The 21,761-nt window shown below is 32.3% G+C and overlaps 1 protein-coding gene across 14 annotated transcripts in view; it reads right to left on the bottom strand.

Annotated features, from left to right (window-relative positions):
* Positions 1 to 21,761, bottom strand: part of ORC4 (origin recognition complex subunit 4) — a 100,659-nt gene that overhangs the window by 8,689 nt on the left and 70,209 nt on the right. For all 14 annotated transcript variants that reach the window (XM_057505623.1, XM_057505621.1, XM_036926981.2 and 11 more), the window contains 5 exons: positions 13,161 to 13,236; positions 12,151 to 12,236; positions 9,581 to 9,629; positions 7,540 to 7,691; positions 4,910 to 5,083 (listed from right to left, as the gene is read on the bottom strand). In XM_057505623.1, the coding sequence (XP_057361606.1) occupies positions 4,910 to 5,083; positions 7,540 to 7,691; positions 9,581 to 9,629; positions 12,151 to 12,236; positions 13,161 to 13,236 (537 nt within the window). The remainder of the gene's footprint in view (positions 1 to 4,909; positions 5,084 to 7,539; positions 7,692 to 9,580; positions 9,630 to 12,150; positions 12,237 to 13,160; positions 13,237 to 21,761) is intronic.

Genomic DNA, 21,761 nt, shown 5'->3' with positions numbered 1-21,761 from the left:
AACAATCCTTGGTATCCCAAAATTTCTAGTCTAAAATGTGAAGAAACATGATCAAATGCAGCACAAAATGTAACAGAGAAGTTACTCTACTTGGAAAAACAAGGTAAAGTATTACAAAGAATGCTTTATTTGTATGAGGCAATAGGCTAAAAAGAGGAAAGAGCATTTCAGATACAGTGAACAGCATGAGCAATGTTGGAAGATTGTGGCATACTACCAGAAGATTAGTAGTCAAGTAATCCTGAATTTCAGTTATTGGCAAAGTGATTGTATGGAAAGACAAAGGCAATTGGAATTATCCAAAAAGAAACAAAGAGGGTCTGAATTAATAGAGTAGTGTAAAGACAACAGAGAATTAAGACATTTACAGAAAATATGTCTCATGGAGAATCAACTGGTGGGGAGTGGAGGAGGAAGAGTTAGAGAAGGCGGAAGAAAAAAGTCAGAGACGACACTATGGGGGACAGAATATACCAGGAGAGAAAAATGCAGTGTGGTCAGGAAGTGAAACTTGGATTGTAATATTTAAGAATTAAATGGAAAAAGAGAAGCAAAATAAGAAACTGAGAAACACACTGAACACTGGAAGAAAGTCCAAGAAAGAACAATGAAACCAAGGGAAGAGAACTTCAAGAGGAAATGGTGATCAACAATGTAAACGATTTTGTATAATTTAATTAAGATATATTTAGACAAGAAACTAATGGCTTTGGAAATACAGAGGTCAATAGGGCCCTTTGAGAAAGCACTGTCTGAAAGAGCCAAGTGACTGCAGTGAATCAGGATTAATGAAATGTGAGGTATACTTGCAACTGAAGAAAAGATTAGATAAGAGGAAAATAATTCAGAGTTGGCAGAACAAAGAAAGGCTTTGGGAAAACTGACATAAGTTTTTAAAAACCATCTGCAAGGATAAAGACTCTTTTTCCTTAAAAAAATAAGTAAAAGCCTAGAAAACAAAGTAACTTTTGGAGCTAAAACTGTTCTAGTCTACTGGAATGAAGTTTTATGATCTGAATAAATACCTTATCCTAGCTAATAGTCCCCATTCCCTTGCTATTGTTTTTACTTTTCTCTTTCTATTTTAAAAAACTTGTTACTACACATTTCTTTTTATCATGAACAGGGTAAAATACCCTTTGGAAGTACACAGATGAACATATGATAATAAAAGTAAAGAAACATAAGTAGAAAACTTTTGGATACGAATTGTGATCCTAGCTTTTGCAATCTGGCTCTTATCAAGTTACTTAATAAAGTTGATGTATTAAATCAAAGAACTTACAAAAACTAAAGAAAATCACCTGGAAAAAAATACTGATGAAAAAATTTCCTGGGCAAAAATTCAGTTATTTTTAAAGTAGAATGCTTTCTTTTACATGATGCTTCAAAGAGTTATTTTCTTTACTCTGCCTTTCTGCTTATCTCTATATTTTTAGAGGTTTGAGTCCAACTCTCCATCTTTCTGAAATCTATCACCTTCTTGCTCTCATTATTAATCAGCAGTTTTAGAAAGTCTACAAGACCTGTACTGTATGTGAGCTATTAAAAAAAATCCTTATTTTATTTTTAATTTCACCTTGATTCAAACATAAACTACCTGAGGATGAGCTTCATCAAAAAACCAGTTATTGGACACCTATTATATTTAACTAATTATGACAGTCATTGAAGATACTTGATCTTGGGTTTTGAAACATGACTGAATTTCTTGTCATTTTTAATTGAAAGCTCCCTTATGGTTGGCTCAGGAAATAATGTAAGGAAATAGAGAGAGACTGACTGACTGACACCACCCCTTATCAGAACATGGGGGAAATTCCAGAAATAAAAGAAGACCTCCCATTACTCAAGGAAGCTGATATATTTCCTGCTTACTGGTAACACATGAGTAGCAGTTGGAGAAGCAAGTTCTTATTGTGCTGACTGCAGTTTGCTTGGCCACTGTTCTCTTTGTCTAAGCAGTGTGTTACAGAATCACACTGGTACCTCAGGACTTGTGCTGCTACAGGGATAACTCAGTGGCAGCAGTATGTGTACTAAATCTCCCAGTTAGTTCCCGTTAAACCTTCTCACCTTCTGCTAATTAAACAGGGAAGGTTAAGGCAAAGGTAAGTTTTCCTTGAACTTAGCTATGGTACTTTTGGGGAATTTCCTTTGAGGAAAAATAGCTATAGTCCTCTTAAACGCTCTTCTGTGTTGGGATTTCTCTTATAGTGCCAGGCTGAGATGGTGTTTACTTACTTACTAATGTGACTCATTTGGATTAGGGCTAAAACAAACATTCAATTTAGGCAGGAAGTCCAGGCTCAACCCTATCCTAAAGATATTTCTTGGATGAGATTCCATAGGTAACCTGTTGTCTATACCACTGCTTTTGATTTAACCTCAGAATTAGAAAAAACTGCTGATAGTCAGCACTGAGAGAAAGGATAGCTCCCTCAATGTAGCCTCCTATCCTTTCCTGGGCAGGGCCTCTGGCCATGGTGCTGACAGACTTTTTAAGTGAAGCTCATTATTAGCATACCAAACGCAGGTGGCAAATGATGATTAGGATGAGGGAAGAAAATATTAGAACTATGAAACACGAAGTCCAGTGGTATCAGTTTTACCTTATTAAAGAACTGAGAAGACTGTCAAAAAGATGACAAAATAGTGCCCAATTTCATTCTTAATATCTGCACCTAAATTTAGTGATGCAGGATCAGCAAAAAAGATCCACAAACATAAGAGTTAGTCATTCTACTACCATATTCTAAGTCACCCAGAATTATGCTTCACCAGTAACTCCCATCATCTACTACATTATATACTTACTCTGAAATGCTCAAGAATGTAATATAGCTGGAAAGGACAGAAGGATGGGGATGGATGGCACAGTACAACCTGGGCTATATAGTCATCTTGGGAAAGAAAGAGAGCAGGTACAGAAATAACGAAAGCTCTGGGAAAGCACAGCATTTAAATACTATGAAAGACTGAACCTGAATCTCAAAGCAATCAGAAAAAAACACAGTTGCAACAAGACAGTAAGTTCAGGAACTCTAGAAGGTGACCGTCCGGAGGCACAGAAAAGTGGGTTCAGAGGCCAAAGATTCAGAGCTCTGATCTACTCTAGACCCAGGTAAGGGAAAGAACAATGTGAGATCAGCAACTGTAAAGTGCTCCTAAAGAATGTAATCTTGTAATTAGATATACCACTGAAGAAACTTGCCTGCATTAACAAGCATCTGAGTCCCAGGAAAGATTAATTTGAGGAGGAGGGTGGAAGAAGAGAGAACCCATACCTAATTACATCATAGCACAATATCTGAAATTTAAGAATGAAGTCAACCATTTTTACATACAATTCTGCAGTTATATTAGAAAACATAACATGGAATTTATTAGAATATAATAAAAAGGTAAACCAAATGACAGTGTGTATAATTTGAACCCTTTATGTAAAAACAGAAGTTTAGTGTATATAAGGTCTGAAATGCTGCAAATCAAATAATTGTTCTTCAGTAGAAGGGAAGATGGGCATGGGTATAAGAGACACTTCCACCTTCTACCATGTATTCTTACACCCTGATTAAATTTTGTTCAATAAACTTTTTATTTTATAAAATGAAGTGTCAAAATTAATAGTGCTTACATGAGCACACTATATGTTATAATCAAAATAAGAAATCCAGTTTCAGTAATGCAAGGTAAGTTCTGGAAATGTAATGTTATACTGACTATGGTTAGCAATACAGTAGGGTACACTTGAAATTTGCTTAGAGGATAGATATTATGTGTTCTCACCACAAGATTAAAGAAGAAAATGGTACCTATGTGAGGTGATGGATAAATTAAATAGATTAATTGTGGCATTTCACAATACATATGTATATCAAAACATCAAATTGCACACCTTAAATATGTACAACTTTTGTCAATTACTCCTGAACAAAGATCAGAAAAAACAAGAATCATCGAGAAAAAAACTGCAAAATTCTTTTAAGATTAAAATCATTACTGACTTACATAAAACAATAATTTTTAAAAGCCAGTGAATACAGATTATGTAACTCTAATTATCCAGAGAGCGAATTATTCTCACTCATACATTTGTAATATTACAGACCAATTTTTCCCTATTCTTTCAAAACTAAGGACTCTGTATGATTTTACACTTTCACAGGACCCATATTTTAAAAAAATTCTACCATAAAGGATTTATTCAGCAATATTGTTTTCAATTATGTCATTAAACACACACATGCACATACACACACACACACCCTCTCCCCCTTCCCTGCCAACTGAAATATCTTGTCAGTACTAAGATAAACTGATGCCAGTATATTGAGTTGTACAAAGTTCTAACAAAGGCCTTTACAAGTTAAGATGTTCAACGTAAACAGAGGTAAATTTACAGAGTCTGTAAGGTTTAGCAAATCTTTAAGACAACGTGTAAATGTGCCTTTATAGTAAGTCTCTCAGGGCTCCAGGGACTACAAGATAGAATTCATCAAAGTAGGTCATATAACCAGAGGTGCCAGTCTGGACTATTAGATTAAAAGCTGAAGTTGTTTGAGAATTGGGGAAAAAACCCACATTACATAGGTAGGCGTGAACCATTAAGCTAATAGATTACTAAGCTTGTCAAATATAAGAAAATAAATTTTTTAAGATAGAAATTCATGAAAAATAATCTAAGATTTTTAACAGAACCAAAATTTCATTTAAGTTCTTTGGGAGAAAAAATTTAGAAGATACGGCATTTCAATTGCCTTTTAAAAGAAGAAAATACATGCACACAAAAGTATATAATTTGTATTACTTCAATTTTATGCTAGAGTAACATCAAAACTTTTGTGCTAAATGGTATAGCTGTTGACATGTAAATTACTTTAACATTATTGCCTTTGTTCCAGGTTACCTGAACATTCTCATTCCACCTCTCAGCAAAAAACTCGTCTGGAAATTCTGCAGGTAGAGATAATTGTTCTTTAAATATTTTAAGGTACTGTTGAAAACCAAATGAATTCATTAAATGTATCTGCCGGTGAGAAAATCGTGACTTCACTCTCTTTTCTAAGAGTTCCAAAATATCCTTAAAAACAAACAAAAATTCCTATGAGAATGCATGTTTTCTAAAAACAAACAAACAAAAACAGTCAATGATAGAGGTTTAAGTATTTAAAGTATCACCTGCAATTAGCAATGCTTACCCTATAATATACAATTAAGTATTAAAAAAAAAATTCTGCAAGCCTCTAAAAGCTCAAATTATATTACACAGCAATACAAATTATTTCCTTGATCTAGTTAGGGTTACAAGTCTTCAATTACTCCCTTCTAAGCATTTGTAGGTCTGGTGATGTCAAGTCTTTTTTCCTGCCATGTTATTCTCAGCTAATCTTTACTATTCTAAGACCTACAGTAATTGTTAAAAAAATTTAAAGAATAGTTATATACCACAGTAACATCAAGAGTTTCAATAAGGAATTTCATATATTCTATGAATTCAGATGAAAAATTAAGATAATAAAATGTATTAAGATTTATTACATTCATGAAAAATTAAACAACTTCACTGTTTTAAGTAACAAAGTCTCTAGAAGCAGCATGGGTGATGGAAAAGAGTTCAGTTCACTAAACTACCTGCCTACACATTTAAGCTAGAGACATGCTGGAGTACAGGAACAAACTGTAGAGGCGGAAACTGGCAGGAACATAGCATGCCACTGGTAAGTCATTCCATCTTTTGGTCTTTTTATACTGATATTTTAGAAACTGTTTCTATTTGTGCTATTTTTTCCTAAGAAGAAGTTAGGAATCAAATTTGCTGTCAATTTTTGTAATAAAAGTGATTAAGCAAAAAAAGAAGCTGCTGTGGTGTGAGGACCAGAAATATGGATTTTAAATCACCCAGATGATTTTCGTACAATGTTATAAAAGAAAGAATTCAAGAGGTCAAAATGGGATCATGGTTTGGGAAGGAAGGCAGAAAAGACTAATAGCTGGAGGCTAGATATAAATTGGGGAGAAGATGAATAAAAACCTGGAATTTTTTATAGGTTAAAGAAAAATATAGTACCGGTGTAAGATAATTAGAAGAAAGTTAAATTCAGGGACAGAAAGAGTACACATTTATTTTCTATTAAAGAACAGTTCTCCATTACTCTTATAGATAGGTGACTGAAAGGTAGTGTAAGCAACACTCTATGCAACCAGTAATAAAAGCCTGAACATGACAATGGAAAGAGATGGAAGCAAAAGATATTTTAGTGGTGGGCAATAATGGCAGAAGTTGGCAATGTGGCAAGAAGTGGAATAGTAAAAACAAGAATTACTTCCACAGGGAAGAGGTTGTTTGCTGGCAAAATCACTAATTTCTATCCATCATTTTACTTTTTCCCTATAAACATGGACAGAGTTGGAGAACTAAACATATAGAATAAAATTACACATACAGAATAAAAAAGCCTCTGACAACGCTACCAAGGAAGCTACTGACCTTTTCATTGGTCCTTCATTGTGTTATTAACATTTACCACTGCCACTTCCACTCAAAGAAAGGTTTTTTTCGCACGAAGTAGGGGCTCCTTACCCCTTGTAATGTAGGCTGCTGCTTTTGGCAAGGAGGAATAAAGATATTTGGAGAACCAGCCAGATGTTAGGGAGGGTTATTATGAAAGCATACATCATAAGCTCTAGAGCACTAAGGAGGGAAGACAAAGAAAGACACTCCACAGAAAATCAGAACTGGAAGGAGGATTGTTGAAGAATGACTTGAAGAATTTCACTTTTCTAAAAAGGGATAGAGCTGTAAGAAAGGAGAATAAGTGGGCCTGACATAAGCCTACCAAAAAGGTGAAGGGAAAAGATGAAAGATGCAGACACATGGCAGCCATAGGATGAGAAGAGAAATGACTCTTAAATACCAGTTTTACCTGAACTCAGTAAGGAAGTTCATACTATGTGAATAAAAGAAGGTAAACATAATAAGCTGTTTGAAGGTGTACAACGAACAGAGTCTTCACAAAGTAATGTGATAGTGACACTAAGACTATGGTTAAAATCAATCTAAAATCCCCAAAGAAGCAAAAAGCCCCTATCGACCGTGGCACTTGATGAAATAATACCTCCCATGTACTTACAGACTTGGGATAGTATCATTTTGATTGATTCCAAGCATTTTCAAAATACAGAAAGAACTTTAAATGTGAAAGTAGAAACCACTAATCATTTTTATTAAAATGGTGGTGAGATTATTTAACTTACTCTTGCTAATGCAGAAGTTATTTGTATTAGCATAATCTGACGTCACATTTTCTATGTGGAGGGAGATATTTCAGTGGAGGGAGGGAGGTATACTTTATGAACATGTGTGGTCATTCTTTTCTGCAGTCTGAGTTGTTGGAAAGCAGGATAAATGCACAAGCCAATGGTGAAACACATTTTTGAAAGACCTAATATAATGACCTGCATGAGTGACTATGTCAATAACTGAGCTTTAATATCTGAAATATTATAATCCATTTTTTAATAGAAAGAAAGACTTACCAATCTACATGTAAGACCAATAACTGCTATTGGATTCTGTGCAGACTGAGAAATGTCAAAAAGATTATAAAGAAGTGTTTGGTTTTTATGATGAGCAAAAAGATCAAATTCATCTAATATGAAGATCACTGGACAACTACTAGTCCGGTCACCTAAGATAGAATAAAAGTTTTATATTAACAAGCAATTATATCAACCTTTCTTAAATTTCCAAACTATTCGTATTTCAGTTTTTAAAACTCAATTCAACATATACTGATAACCTACTATGGGTAGGGCACTTAGCAATGCATGTACCTCTATTCAACAAAAAAGTTATTCACAGAACAAAATAGCTCCCTATTGCCCTCAAGTAGTTCACAGTGTTATGTTACCAGACTCTAGTAGTTTACTGATAAAAAATTAAGAAAATCATTTAAATGACTGGAGACTGTTTTTAAAATTATGTAAACAATTCTATCATCAAAACATTGACAAAGATCTTGTTACACCTATACAACCAAAACACTTTGGGATAAATAATAAGAGTCACTAATTTATGAACAAAACTATTGCTTCAAAAGAGACCTGTTTAGTCAGTAAAAATGCAAAGTATATCTTCCTACAGAAATAATTTTTATAAACCATGGTTAGACTGTGAAGTTCAACCAAAACTACTTTAACTCCTTCTAAAAACAGTTTTAACATTTTGACACAGAAGAAAGTAACAGAATTCTGTGGATTCATTTTTCTCACAGCAACAATGCAAACTACCTTAGCAGAAAAATCACTACTACCTTAAGGTTTACGGTTTTATATTTGCATAAACAAGTGAAAAGAAAATCTGGTAAGGTGGCAATTACTCCAACATAATAGAACATATAGACTAACCTAAATGGCATACAAACCATAGGGACTACTGAAAAGTCTAGAAATGGACCAACATAATATAGAAATTAGTATTTGGTAAATTAAAGTAGTACCTATCAATTGGAAAACAAGTTTATTCCAAGTCAGATATCACTTTATGTCTTTCCAAAATAAATTCCAAATTATGAATTATGTATTAAGTAAAAAAATTAGTGAACGCCTTCAAAATTTGAAGAAAAAATTTTGACCACGTAAAAATTTTTAAATTTCTGTTTAACAGCAAAGTCCAAACCAAAGTTAAAAAAGAAAGTGCAAGACTTCTCATTAATAAGTACAAGATAAATAACCACCAAAATAAGAACTAACAGGAAATACCTAAGCCAGAAAATATCAGTGGCCAATAAAAATATGAGATGATAAGCATCATGGCTACCAAAAGTATACAAATTAAACTGAGAGATGGAATTTTTTTCTATGAGGCAAACATGAAAATTAGTAACTGTTCTTGAGGTTGTGAAGAAAAAGATACTCTTAAATAAGTTAAGAAAATGGACTTTTCTAGGGTAGTTTGGTGATGTTTACTATTTTAAATGTGGTACCTTTTAATCCAGAATTCTATTCAATGAAATTTACCCAACAAAATACCTGGATGATCATCTAAGAATTTCTTCCTAATCATACATTAGAAATAAATGTCCTAGCTAGTGATTAGTAAGTTATGATTTATTGTATCTGTAATTTTTATTTATGAAACAACATATGAGAAGCATAAAAATAATGATACAGGTTATAATTTACTGACATGGAAAGATGCTTACAATATATTGTTAGTAAGTGAAGAGATGTAGATTATACAATATGGAAAATTATTTTACTTTTATAAAAATTATGTCCATCTATTATCAATACATTATAGGTGAATAAAGATAGGAAAATATAATTGGGATACTCACTACTGCAGTGGTGGGGTTACAGTGATCATTATTTTATTCTTTTTTGTATTTATTTTATTTATTAGGGTTTTCTTTTTGTAAAAGCATGTAGTACCTTAATATTCAGAGGGAAAACTTTTTTGTATTTATTTTATTTATTAGGGTTTTCTTTTTGTAAAAGCATGTAGTACCTTAATATTCAGAGGGAAAATAAAGCTAAACAAATATCTTTTAATACTGTTAAATATACCAATATTTACCTTTCTTTAAAGCTTCCAGAAGAAACGAAAGGTTTTCAGCAAAGCTTCCCTAAACAAGAGAGATACTATGATTATAACTTTAGTAAAATAATGAACAAAAGAGCACTAAGTAACTTAGACATTATAGTAATATAGACACTATCTAACTTTTCTCGTAAATTAGTTGTTGGCCAGACTTTCAGTTGAGCATCCCTATGCTTACAATCTAACTTTAAATATAAATGCATTCATGGTATAGCACTGAAATTAGCATTACTGTGTCATGTTCATAATGTTATTTAACGGAAGAAACCTGTAAAATTTGTAAAAATGTTAACTTTATTTAAAGGTAGTTTTTAAGAGTTGTGATATTCTAAACAGTCAGATAACTAGATATGCATTACACATTTTATCTTCAAACATATCAGACTCTTTAGTACCACTAAAAAAAAATGACCATGAATATAAATGAGATTCAAAAGGAAAAAGTAGAAATTCACCTCAAATATTCCATACTATAATAATATTTCTCTGTTCAAATACATATGATAGAATTTGTATACATCAATATCAAATTTCATTATGTTAGTTACTTAGCCTAAACATTTTTGGATGCAACTTGAATATTCTAGATGGAAATTAATAGAGTAGCAGATGAAGATATTATCCAGATATTCCAGCTTCCCTGTTGAAATATTTTTGCATTAAAGCCATTAATTTTTACTTCATTAATATTTTTAATTTAATAAAACCAACTTTAAATTTGAGATGTAAAGGAGGAAAGAAACCCGTTTGTTTCCCAATTGAGAACTGATATAAAATAACATAATAGGCTTTTAAGAGCTTCTAGGTATTTTGTGATGATAATACGCTGTCAAGACAATAGTATTTCAATACTATTTCCAGGGTAGGCAGAACAAGAGGTATTTACCATAACATAAATAAAGGTTTAGAGAAATTGGAAAATCAGAGGTCAAAGTTACTCAACAGCTGCTTGTCTTTTTTTTTTTTAAAGACTATTTACCTAACATTAAGTGTAAGTATATACTACTTACATAAACACATATGCACATTAAAGAATGTACTATGTAAGTATGTACTATATAAATATACATATCTGTGTGTGTGTGTATATAAGAATACACAAGTTTGCTCTAAATGTATCAGAACAGAAAGACTCTGGGCTGAGTTAAATGACTAAGGTTCTTAATGCCCAGCCTTTAGTCAAGTTAATTATGCTCTCTGACATTCATGTGCTTAATCAATAAAGAAATTAATATTAATAATCTCTATATGTGAGTATTAGGACTTTGCTGATGACTAGGATATTAAACAACTGTTGTCTTTCATTATTTCATATGGATCCAATGTAAATAGGTCCACTTAGTAAAGTTAGGAACAACAATCCCCACCAGTTGGTAATTAGAAGACCAACTGAGCCTGTGTAATAATAACTCTTCTTAACCAAGTAGGCCACTATTTTCAACATTTGAGTCTGAACAGAAGGTAGAACATTAGATTTATAGAAGGGTATTCTGAACCGGCACTTCGAAGACCTGAAGACAATGGAAAGGTAATACGTGATAGGCTCTAAATAAAGGTAATTAATAATGAATGAAACTACTAAATGCTAGGAGGCTCAACACAACTATGGCTGCATCACTACAGTAAAGAGCACACAGTTTAGAGATTAGGAATGACAGCACTGTATGATCATGAATGACCAGACAATGAATTTGGGATGTATATAACCCACTTCAATTACTGAAGTATTATAAGGATGAATCACTTGATCATGAAAATTCAGGCAGCTGCAAATTAAGCTAATCATGTTTCCTTTGAGCCCTATAAATCAAGTGATAGGTACAAATGAAAGCTCCAAACATTTCTAATCAGTTTCTTTTGAGTTACTGATGTCACTGTCCGGCAATTCCAAGGTGTTACAGTAAGTTATGGATTATTTCTGAAAACATTTTAATGGTAAGAGATAGCTGACATTTGTACAGGAATTACCAATGCAATATTATTTTTTCCTAACAGAAATAATATTTCCTTTTGTCTTTAGAACAAATCTGTTTAGTAAGGTAATGTCATTTAACAGATGAGGAATCTGAAATTCAGAAATATTCGCCAGCCATGGTCACAAGGTAGTCAGTGGTTTTAAGACTCAAATCCACCTTTCATTAGCTTCAAATTTAGCACATTTTCCACTATTCCCACGCTACCCCAAATCTATGAAGACTAGAAATAGACTGTAGTATTTCAAAAAAAAAATAATCTATTTCCAAGGATAGAAAATCAGAATAGCTTACAGACAGAGAAACAAATTCAGATAATATCTATATAAACCTGGATTTCTTAGCTATTGTATAGCTGGGCTAGTACAGTCTACTTAAAAACAAAATCTAAACATAAAGATTTGGTGAATAAATGCATCCTTGTACATTACACATTTTTATGAGAAGAACCTTGAATACTTTAATTTAGAATCTTTGAACCCTCCTTACACTTCTCAAAATATAAAAATATATCTATGCTGTACAGATTTTACTTTGAAGCGTATTTAATAAAAAAATGGAAATGATACTTACAAAAACTTTATCTCCAACTACATTTTCCAGATTTAATTGCCTTGTTATTTCCTTTAGGGCAATTTTATCATTTATCTGTAGCAGTCCTGAAGTAAAGTCATTTAAAAGTATTTAATTAAAATGAAATATGTAGTTGATATAGTATAGATTATTTTCCAGTCCAGCAAATTTTCTAATGCTTTTTAAATTTAACTAGGAAAAAAAAAAAGTCAAAGCCCTTAGTTTACATTATTTCCTTTTTAAAACTCAGCAATAAAGAAAATTGGTAGACTCAAGGAACCATCTCCCTTGGGGTTAGTTTTATTTAAAAAAAAGAAAAAGACAAAAACATGAGTCTTGTGAGCCTTCATTATTTTTTTGTTTTGTTTTTAAAAATACTGTGTATGTTATGTAAGAATTTGTACTCCATGTAAGAATTTGTTCGTTATGCATCAGAAGATTGGAGACTGACGAAAATTAGGCTTGGGGTGGATTAATGATTGTGCATTGAGTATTGACCCCCCTATACAGAAATTTATTGTTGTTAACAACTATTTGATCAATAAATATGAGAGATGCCCTCACAAATATATATATATATATATATATATATATATATATATATATATATATATATATAAACACACTTCCAATTGTAAAATAAATAAGTAACCGGGATGTAATGTATAGCATAAGGAATATAGTCAAAATATTGTAACAACTTGGTATGGTGATAGCTGGTACCTAGAATTATCATGTATATAAATGTTGAATCACTGTGTTGTACACCTGAAACTAATGTAATGTAATACTGTTGTCAACTACCCTTCAATAAAAAAAAACAAAAAACAAAAAACAAACAAAAAAAATACTGTGTATGGTGTACTAAAGTAAAAGTTGTTAAACATGGATCTAGTTTTTAAAAAACAATTGTCAATACAGATTTAAAACATAATAGTGAATTAAGTTTTACAATATAAAAGGCTCACATAATTTATATCATTTCCAAAGCAAAATGATGACATACTTACCATTTAGGTGAACTTGTAATATATTTTCAGTCACTTCTTCTACTTTCACTAGTTCTTTCAAAGCATGGTCTATTAACTAAATAATATTGAAAAGTTTATAAAATATTTAATAGGTAAAAGATGATGAGCCCATGTTCTTTTTTAAACCACGAATAACAGGAACAGAATATAAACAAATTGCTACTTTAAACAAACAAATAAGCAGATTCTTTACAGATTAAAAGGTTTTACTAGGGCATCTAATGTCTGGCTCTTTTTGGGATGCTGAGCCAGGACTGCTGCCATATACTCTGAATCATCCACCCAAATTCTAATAAATGTTTAGAAACAACCCTTAAGTTTTCAAAAAAATATTCTCTGTAAGTCACATAAAACTATGGCTGCTTAAGAACTTTATGTCTCAGTCAGTTTATTATATATGTCTAACATTAATACATACTGAAATCAGTTAAAAGTTACTGAAAAATATGTATGAACAATGCAAAATGATTGTATTTTAAAAGTCTACTCCCAGCATACTAACTTCTATGACATACTGTGAATTACTGTGGATGTTACCATGAAATGAAAATTGAAAAAGAAAGAAACGGTAAGAGGTTAAGCTGAAAAAGAGATGTTCCTTCTGTTAGTTGCTAGATACAGTAGTCACCTCTTATCTACGATTTTGCTTTTGACAGTTTCAGTTACCCAAGGTCAACTGCAGTATGGAAGCAGATAGTCCTCCTCCTGATGTATCGTCAGAAGATCATTAGTAGCCTAACACTTCATCACAATGCTTCCATCATTCTCCTCACTTCATCTCCTCACATAGGCATCTCATCATCTCTCATCATTACAAGACAAGAAGGGTGAGTATAGTACTATTACATACGTTCAGAGACAGAAAAATCATGTAACTTTTATTACAGTATATTTTTATAACTGTTCTATTTTATTATTAGTTTTATTGTTAGTCTCTTACTGTGCCTAATTTATGAATTAAACTTTATCATAGATAAGTATGTATGTATAGGAAAAAACAGCATATATAGGGTTTGGTACTACTGTAGTTTCAGGCATCTACTGGGGGCCTTAGAATATATCCCCTATGGGTAAGGGGGGAATACTATATACAGAGAAAGTCCTTATTAAAGAAACTTAGAGCTTACAATGAAAAAATTATTACTACTACTAATAAAATAACCACTTCTAAAAATATATTCAGAAAGAATTATACCACCATAAACTATTCAACTATAAAGCTTCACGTTTTTATGCCACTTAGCCACATTTTTTTATATTTTTTGATTTTTGATATCACTCCTATATTGCAATATCACACACAGTTCTTCATATTAATACTGCATAATTTTTTAAAATTTGAAAATAAATAGAATTAAGAAAAGCCAAAAGGTTTTTAAAAAGGAAGAGATATGATGGAGGACTATTTCTTCTAATATTAAAATAGAAGAATATTATCACAAAATATCCATGAAAATAGACTGTATAGAAAAAAGGAGACTGGTAAAGATGCCATCAAAATTTAGTGAGAAAAAAAGGATTATTCAACAAAGACACAGGGACAACTGGTAAACTACTGTAAAAAACAATACTATCCGTATTTACAATATTCTATTTGTTACTAAAACATCTTTGTACAATAGGAAAAAGCAATTATCTTCATTTAAAAGTAACTGGATTTTACAAGAGCATATCAAACATACTAGCTATTACTGATATTTATATGGCTTTTAAAAGCATATTCTAACCACAGATTATAGGTAATCTAGGTCTTTAAAAGGGGACAGTCTCAAAATAACAACTGTCATGACTAAAACCCCAGCTGAGAACTAACATTCTTTACAGAGAACTGTTAGAAGATGAGATAGTATTTCGCTACCTTTGGATCAAGAAAGACCCTATCACAAGAGTCATCTGCAGATGATACAAACTTGTTCTTTCAAAATATGACCTTTGCTATCTTTTCTTACATTCTTGCCTCCACCTCTTGATATTTTACTTACGTAACATTTATGTTTCCCTGTTTTTGATTTTATGTTTGATGAATTGTTGGAAACATTTCAATGTCTTTGCAGAAAGTAATGGGGCTAATATTAATAATACCTTCATTTTATACAACAGATTTACAGCACTCCTTCCACTGAATTTACTTTAAATATCAAGTTATTATGATTTGCCTAGGTCAGCTCACAACTCTTTTATGGGGTGTATGTGTGTGTGGTCTGAAACAGTAATTTGAATGTATTAGCAAGTATGTCTTCAAATAATTTCAGTTCTAATTTGGATACTTAAATTTACTACCAATTTCTAGGTAATCAATCATGTAAAGTTACTTTTTTCATGGATACAATGTCATCTTCTCAAATATTTCAAACTATATTATATAGTAAATAAACTTAGTTGATTATTAATGATACATTAACTAGCAAAACCAACCTGACTACCTGTTTCCACATTCTTTGTAGCTAAAAATTAATTTTTTAAACATACCAGCATAATTCACTTAGAAATGTCAGCAACCAGGGATTTTAATACTTACGTATTATTTAACACTTATATATGTCCCAAATACTTTAAAATACACAAGATTCAACAATTTGCGACTAGAAGAAATATCCTGTTTAACAACTTAACAAATTTGCCTACAGTAATTTCTGTGTAAAAGAGAATTTTCCAGGGTCTAGTCTGTCATTTGAAATGGCACCTATTTTTTAAAAATAAAAGGTTTGAAATACAATGAACTGTATCAGTTATGTGTTATCTTTATCATTAACTATAGATTTTGAATGTATTTCAGAGAGTTTGGCTAAGAATAGTGTTTTATATACTATACTCTTTTGAATTCAAATTTACACATAATTATACCAGGGAGAGTTCTTATCTAAGAATAACTTATTTTCTCTCTCAGGATACTCCCACACACAACAAATTACAAAAGTGGCACAAGTTAAACAATACTTCTCAGCTCTTTGACCTCTCATTATTGGAGTATAGCAGGAATAAATTAAATTGTACTGAAATGGAATACCAAGCAGAGGATTCTTCCATATTCCAGTGAAGTCACACCAGATAAATGACTTCAAAGCATCTGAACACAGCTCTGGTTTAAGAAGTAAACAAGTGAATAAACTATCAGCATGCCAAGAATATCTATTTTATTAACTGGTGAATACTATGCCATAAGGAGTTTATAATAAGATGATGTGAAAGAGAAATAAATTTCATAACATTTATACATTTCATAAATTTATTACATAATAAAATGAAAAAGAACAGCAAGCTGACAAAAAAAGATTATTTACTACTGAAAATGCACATTTTAAGAAATAAGTGTTTTGAGTTATTTAAGTTAGACATATAAACAAAAGACAACAGAGTAAGATGAATGACAAGGAGCTAGAGAAAGACTGTCCAAAACCAAAATGCAGTAGCTCATTTGAAGAAGCAAACACAGAACTGATGGTGAAGGGTCACATTGGTGATACAGTAGAATGCTAAGTGAGAGGAAGAAAAAGATGAAAAGAAACACAAAAGAAATAACACCAAGAAATGGGAACAAAGGCTTAACAACTGTATGCTCTAATCCAAAGAAAGAACAAGAAATGAGAGAAATATTCAAAAATAAAAGATCATTTTTTATTAAAGAAAGACTTTAGTTCATATTGAGAGGGTTCATATAAATATCAGTAAATTTTATCATCAATCCTTAGATGTAGCTTGTGGATAACTAATGCAATAATGCAAGAAAAGGAAATTAAAAGGTATAGATTAGAGGTAGGGAAAGAAGAAATAAAACTGCTTTGTTTGCAATCACATAACCATCTGTGCAGGAAATCCCAAAGAAGTGACAAATACTCAATTATAGCAAGGTTGCAGGATACAAGATAATAAAAAAGTCACTTGCTTTCCTATTTATGAGCAAAACACATTTGGAATATGAAATTAAAAACATAATTCACATTAGCACCAAAAAGTTTCAATTTCTAGGACATAAATCTAAAAATATATATATAGGGTCTATCTGAGGAAAACCACCAAACCCTGATAAAAGACCTGAATAATGGAAAAATATCCCATGCTCGTAAATGTGAAGACTCAATCTAGCTAAGAAACCAATTCTTTCCAATATGATCTACAGATGGAACATGAAATCCCACAAACACAAAAATTCCCAGTATTTCATGGATATTGATAAACTGACTAATCTAAAGTTAATATGGAAAAGCAAAGTACCTGCAATACCCAAGACAGCATTGCAAAAGCATGAAGGTAGAAGAATGACACTACCCCACTTTAAGACTTACTATTAAGCTACAGTAATCAAGACAGTGTGATGTAAGAACAAACAGATCAGGGGAACAGAGCAGAGCGCCCAGTAACAGACACACACAAATACAGTCAACCGTTCTTTGACAAAGCAGCAAAGGTAATTCAGTGAAGAATAGATAGCCTTTTCAACAAATAGTGCTGGAACAACTGGATATTTATATGCAAAAAAATGAATCTAGACATAAACCTTTCACAAAATTTAACTCAAATTAATCACAGACCTAAATGTAAAATGAAGAACTCAAAAACTTATAGAAGATAATATAACAGAAAACCTACATGACCTTGGGTTTGGTGATGAAGTTTTAGATGCAATACCAAAATCACATATGAAAGATATAATTAATAAGCTGGACATTTTGAAATTAAAAACTTAATGTTCTCCCAAAGACAATGTTAATAAAAACCACCGAGCGGAAGAAAATATTTACAAAACACATCTTTGATATATCCAGAATTTACAAAGAACTCTTAAAACATATCAATGAGAAAAGAAACAACCCAATTTAAAAGTGGTCATAAAATACCTCACCAAAAATATACAGATGAAAAATAAGCATATGGAAAGATGCTTAGTATCATATACTGTTAGAGAATTACAAATTAAAATAGCAATGAGATACCACTGCTTCTCTACTAGAATGGCTAAAATTAAAAAAAAAAAAAAGATAATACCAAATACTGGTGAGGACACAAAGCAACAGAAACTCTTGTTCACTGCTGGTGAGAAAGCAAGATGGTATAGCCACTTTGAAAAACAAATTGGCAGCTTCTTATAAAGCTGAACAGTTTTACTGTATGATCCAGCAACTGTTATTCCTAAGTTGAACACCTTATGTTCCTAGGTTGAAGACTTGTATCTATAAAATAACCTGCACCAAATTCTTATAGTAGCTTTATTCATAATTGCCAAAAATGAGAGTCAACCAAGATGTCCTTCAATAGGTGAATGGATAAACAGTGGTACATTCATACAATGGAATATTATTCAGCAATTAAAAGAAATGAGTTGTCAAGTTATGAAATGATATGGAGGAACCTTAAGTGCATATTGCTAAGTAGAAGAAGCCGATCTGAAAAAGTGATATAGTGTATGATTCCAACTATATGACATTCTTGAAAAGACAAAACTATGGAGACAATAAAAAGACCAGTGGTTGCCAGGGGTTGGGGGGTGGGAGGATGAATAGGTAAAGCACAGTAGATTTTTACAGTGGTGAAACTATTTTGTAAGGTGCTGAGTTGGTAGATAATTTGACATAATTCGTTTGTACAAAATTGCACAATACAAAGAGTGAACCTTAATGTCAACAGATTTTAGTTAATAATAATGCATCAATATTGGTATGTCATTTTTAAAAACTGTACCACACCCAAAGCAAGATGTTAACAATAGGGGAAATTGTGTTTGTGTGTTGGAGGGTAATACAGGAATTCTCTGTACCATCTGTTTACTTTTCCTGTTAAAAAATGTATCCATTTTAGCCAGCTTACTAGTGAAACAGAGTATAGTTTTAATATGTATTTACTTAAACATTTTTAAAAGTGTTCATTAGATCTATTTCCTTTTTCTGAACTTCCTCCATGCTTTTAGGGAGACACTTCCAAGATGAAGTTCAGAATAAATTCAGTCATTAGCTGCTTAGATTATATTGTTAGTTAGGCTTGCCACTTTGATGTACAAATCACTGATATTCAACTTCTCTGTTGTAATGTTGTTTTAAGATATACAGTTTGAGATAGAATAATAGATCTAATGTATTGATTTCCTATACCTCATTTACTCTTGTACTGATATGAGTATCACTATAGGCTTCTTGAAGAATTGTAGTAACTAAAAAAAAGTCTTCTTCAAACATTTATATAGAATTTCTGAAGTTAAAATGAAAACTAGGAAAACAAATTATCCTTTACTGAAGAAAGATATGAGTTTATATTAAGAAGGCTTAAAAATTTGCAGTTACCAGATTTTTATTAAGTTATCATCTATATACAACCTTATGAAGGTTTCACATGAGCAACATTGTGGTTACTGGATTCCCCCCTATTATCAAGTCCCCACCTCATTCCGCATTACAGACACTGTCCATCAATGTAGTAAGAAGTTATACACTCACTACTTGTCTTCACTGCTCTATACTGCCTTCCCTGTGCACCCCCCTACATTATGTGTGCTCATCACCCTTAATTCCCTTCTCTCTCTCTTCCTGCCTGCCCTCCCCACCCCCTTTCCCTTTGGTAACCGCTAGCCACTTCTTGGGTTCTGTGAGTCTGCTGCTGTTTTTCCTTCAGTTTTTACTTTGTTGTTATACTCCACATATGAGGGAAATCATTTGGTACTTGTCTTTCTCTGACTGGTTTATTTCACTGAGCATAACACCCTCTAGCTCCATCTATGTTGTTGCAAATGGTAGGATTTGTTTTCTTCTTATGGCCGAATAATATTCCATTTTGTATACGTACAACATCTATTCATCTACTGATGGATACTTAGGTTGCTTCCATATCTTGGCTATTGTAAATACTGCCACAATAAACATAGGGGTGCATATGTCTTTTTGAATCTGGGATCTTGTTTTCTTTGGGTTAATTCCTAGGAGTGGAATTCCTGGGTCAAATGGTATTTCTATTTTCAGTTTTTTGAGGAACTTCCATATTGCTTTCCACAATGGTTGAACTATTTTACATTCCCACCAGCAGTGTAGGAGGGTTCCCCTTTCTCCACATCCTTGCCAACATTTGTTGTTGATTGTTGTCTTTTGGATGTTGGCCATCCTAACTGGTGTGAGGTGGTATCTCACTGTGGTTTTAATTTGCATTTCCCTGATGATTAGTGATGTGGAGCATCTTCTCATGTGCCTGTTGGCTGTCTGAATTTCTTCTTTGGAGAGGTGTCTGTCCATATCCTCTGCCCATTTTTTAATTGGGTTATTTGCTTTTTGGGTGTTGCGGCATGTGAGCTCTTCATATATTTTGGATGTTAGCCCCTTATCGGATATGTTGTTTACGAATATATTCTCCCATACTGTAGGACGCCTTTTTGTTCTACTGATGATGTCCTATGCTATATAGAAGTTTTTTTAGTTTGATGTAGTCCCATTTGTTCATTTTTGCTTTTGTTTCCTTTGCTTGAGGAGATGTGTTCAGGAAAAAGTTGCTCATGTTTATATTCAAGAGATTTTGCCTATTTCTAAGAGTTTTATCATTTCATGACTTACATTCAGGTCTTTTATCCATTTCAAGTTTACTTTTGTGTATAGAGTTAGACAGTAATCCAGTTTCATTTTCTTAGATGAAGTCCAGTTTTGCAGTTATCAATTTTATAACCAACACAAACTCAAAACAAATTAGCTCTAGTGGTCATCATTGATGTTTATCAAATACTTTTAGTTAACACAAAAGCAAACAGTATACTTCTACTGTGTCCAGGTACTGAGTGAAGGTTGTTATGACTGCATGATCTAACTATCCAGATTGATATAGCAGTTTATAAAGGCAAAAAAGAAAAGCCTGCCCCTGAGCTTTTCCCACAAAACAGAAATCAAATATAATTCCAAAGGGGGAAAAAATTCAAACCCAGCATATTGTAAGTGATGTGCAAAAAAACTTGTGATGCATTTTAAATATTTTTTTCATATTTTACAATATTCTTAAAGTTCCTTTTCCTCTTATTTTTCTATTGTCTAGATGGCTTTAGTGATTTGTTCTGTTAACCAAGTTATTGGTTCACTACCACACCCCAGGCTTCAACCAACTTTTCTTTCTTTAGTTTTTTAAATAGATTGTATGGTCATACAGTCCACATATCAAAAATTACAAAAGGATTAATAGGGAGAAGATCCCTAGCCCTGTTCCTGTTTGCCTAGGTCCTATTCCCCTCAACAAATAACCCACTGTATGACTGTTTAAAATTTTAGGGAATTTTGGGTCCACATACAAACCAATAGATACATGAATTTTTCTCTTCCCTTTTTTTTACAGACTATACACAAATGTTTCCTTATTCTTCTTTGTTGCTGCATAATAGTGATGGGTGTACCCATGAATTATTTACCAGTACCCTGTTGATAGGCATTACTGTTGTATGACAACTTTCACTAACAAATAAGCTACAATGAGTAACTGTGTACATATATCATTTCCTAAGTGTGGGTTCTTATAAATGCTGCTGCTGAGTCAAGAGGTACATGCATTTGTAGTATGGTTAGATTTTCCCTAATTCTATTTGCATCAGTTTACACTACCATCAGGGACATGTGTTCTATTTTCCCA

The sequence above is a fragment of the Manis pentadactyla genome, chromosome 8 (assembly GCF_030020395.1).
Source record: "Manis pentadactyla isolate mManPen7 chromosome 8, mManPen7.hap1, whole genome shotgun sequence".
Classification (NCBI taxonomy): domain Eukaryota; kingdom Metazoa; phylum Chordata; class Mammalia; order Pholidota; family Manidae; genus Manis; species Manis pentadactyla.
This window is presented reverse-complemented; position numbering and strand designations above follow the sequence as displayed.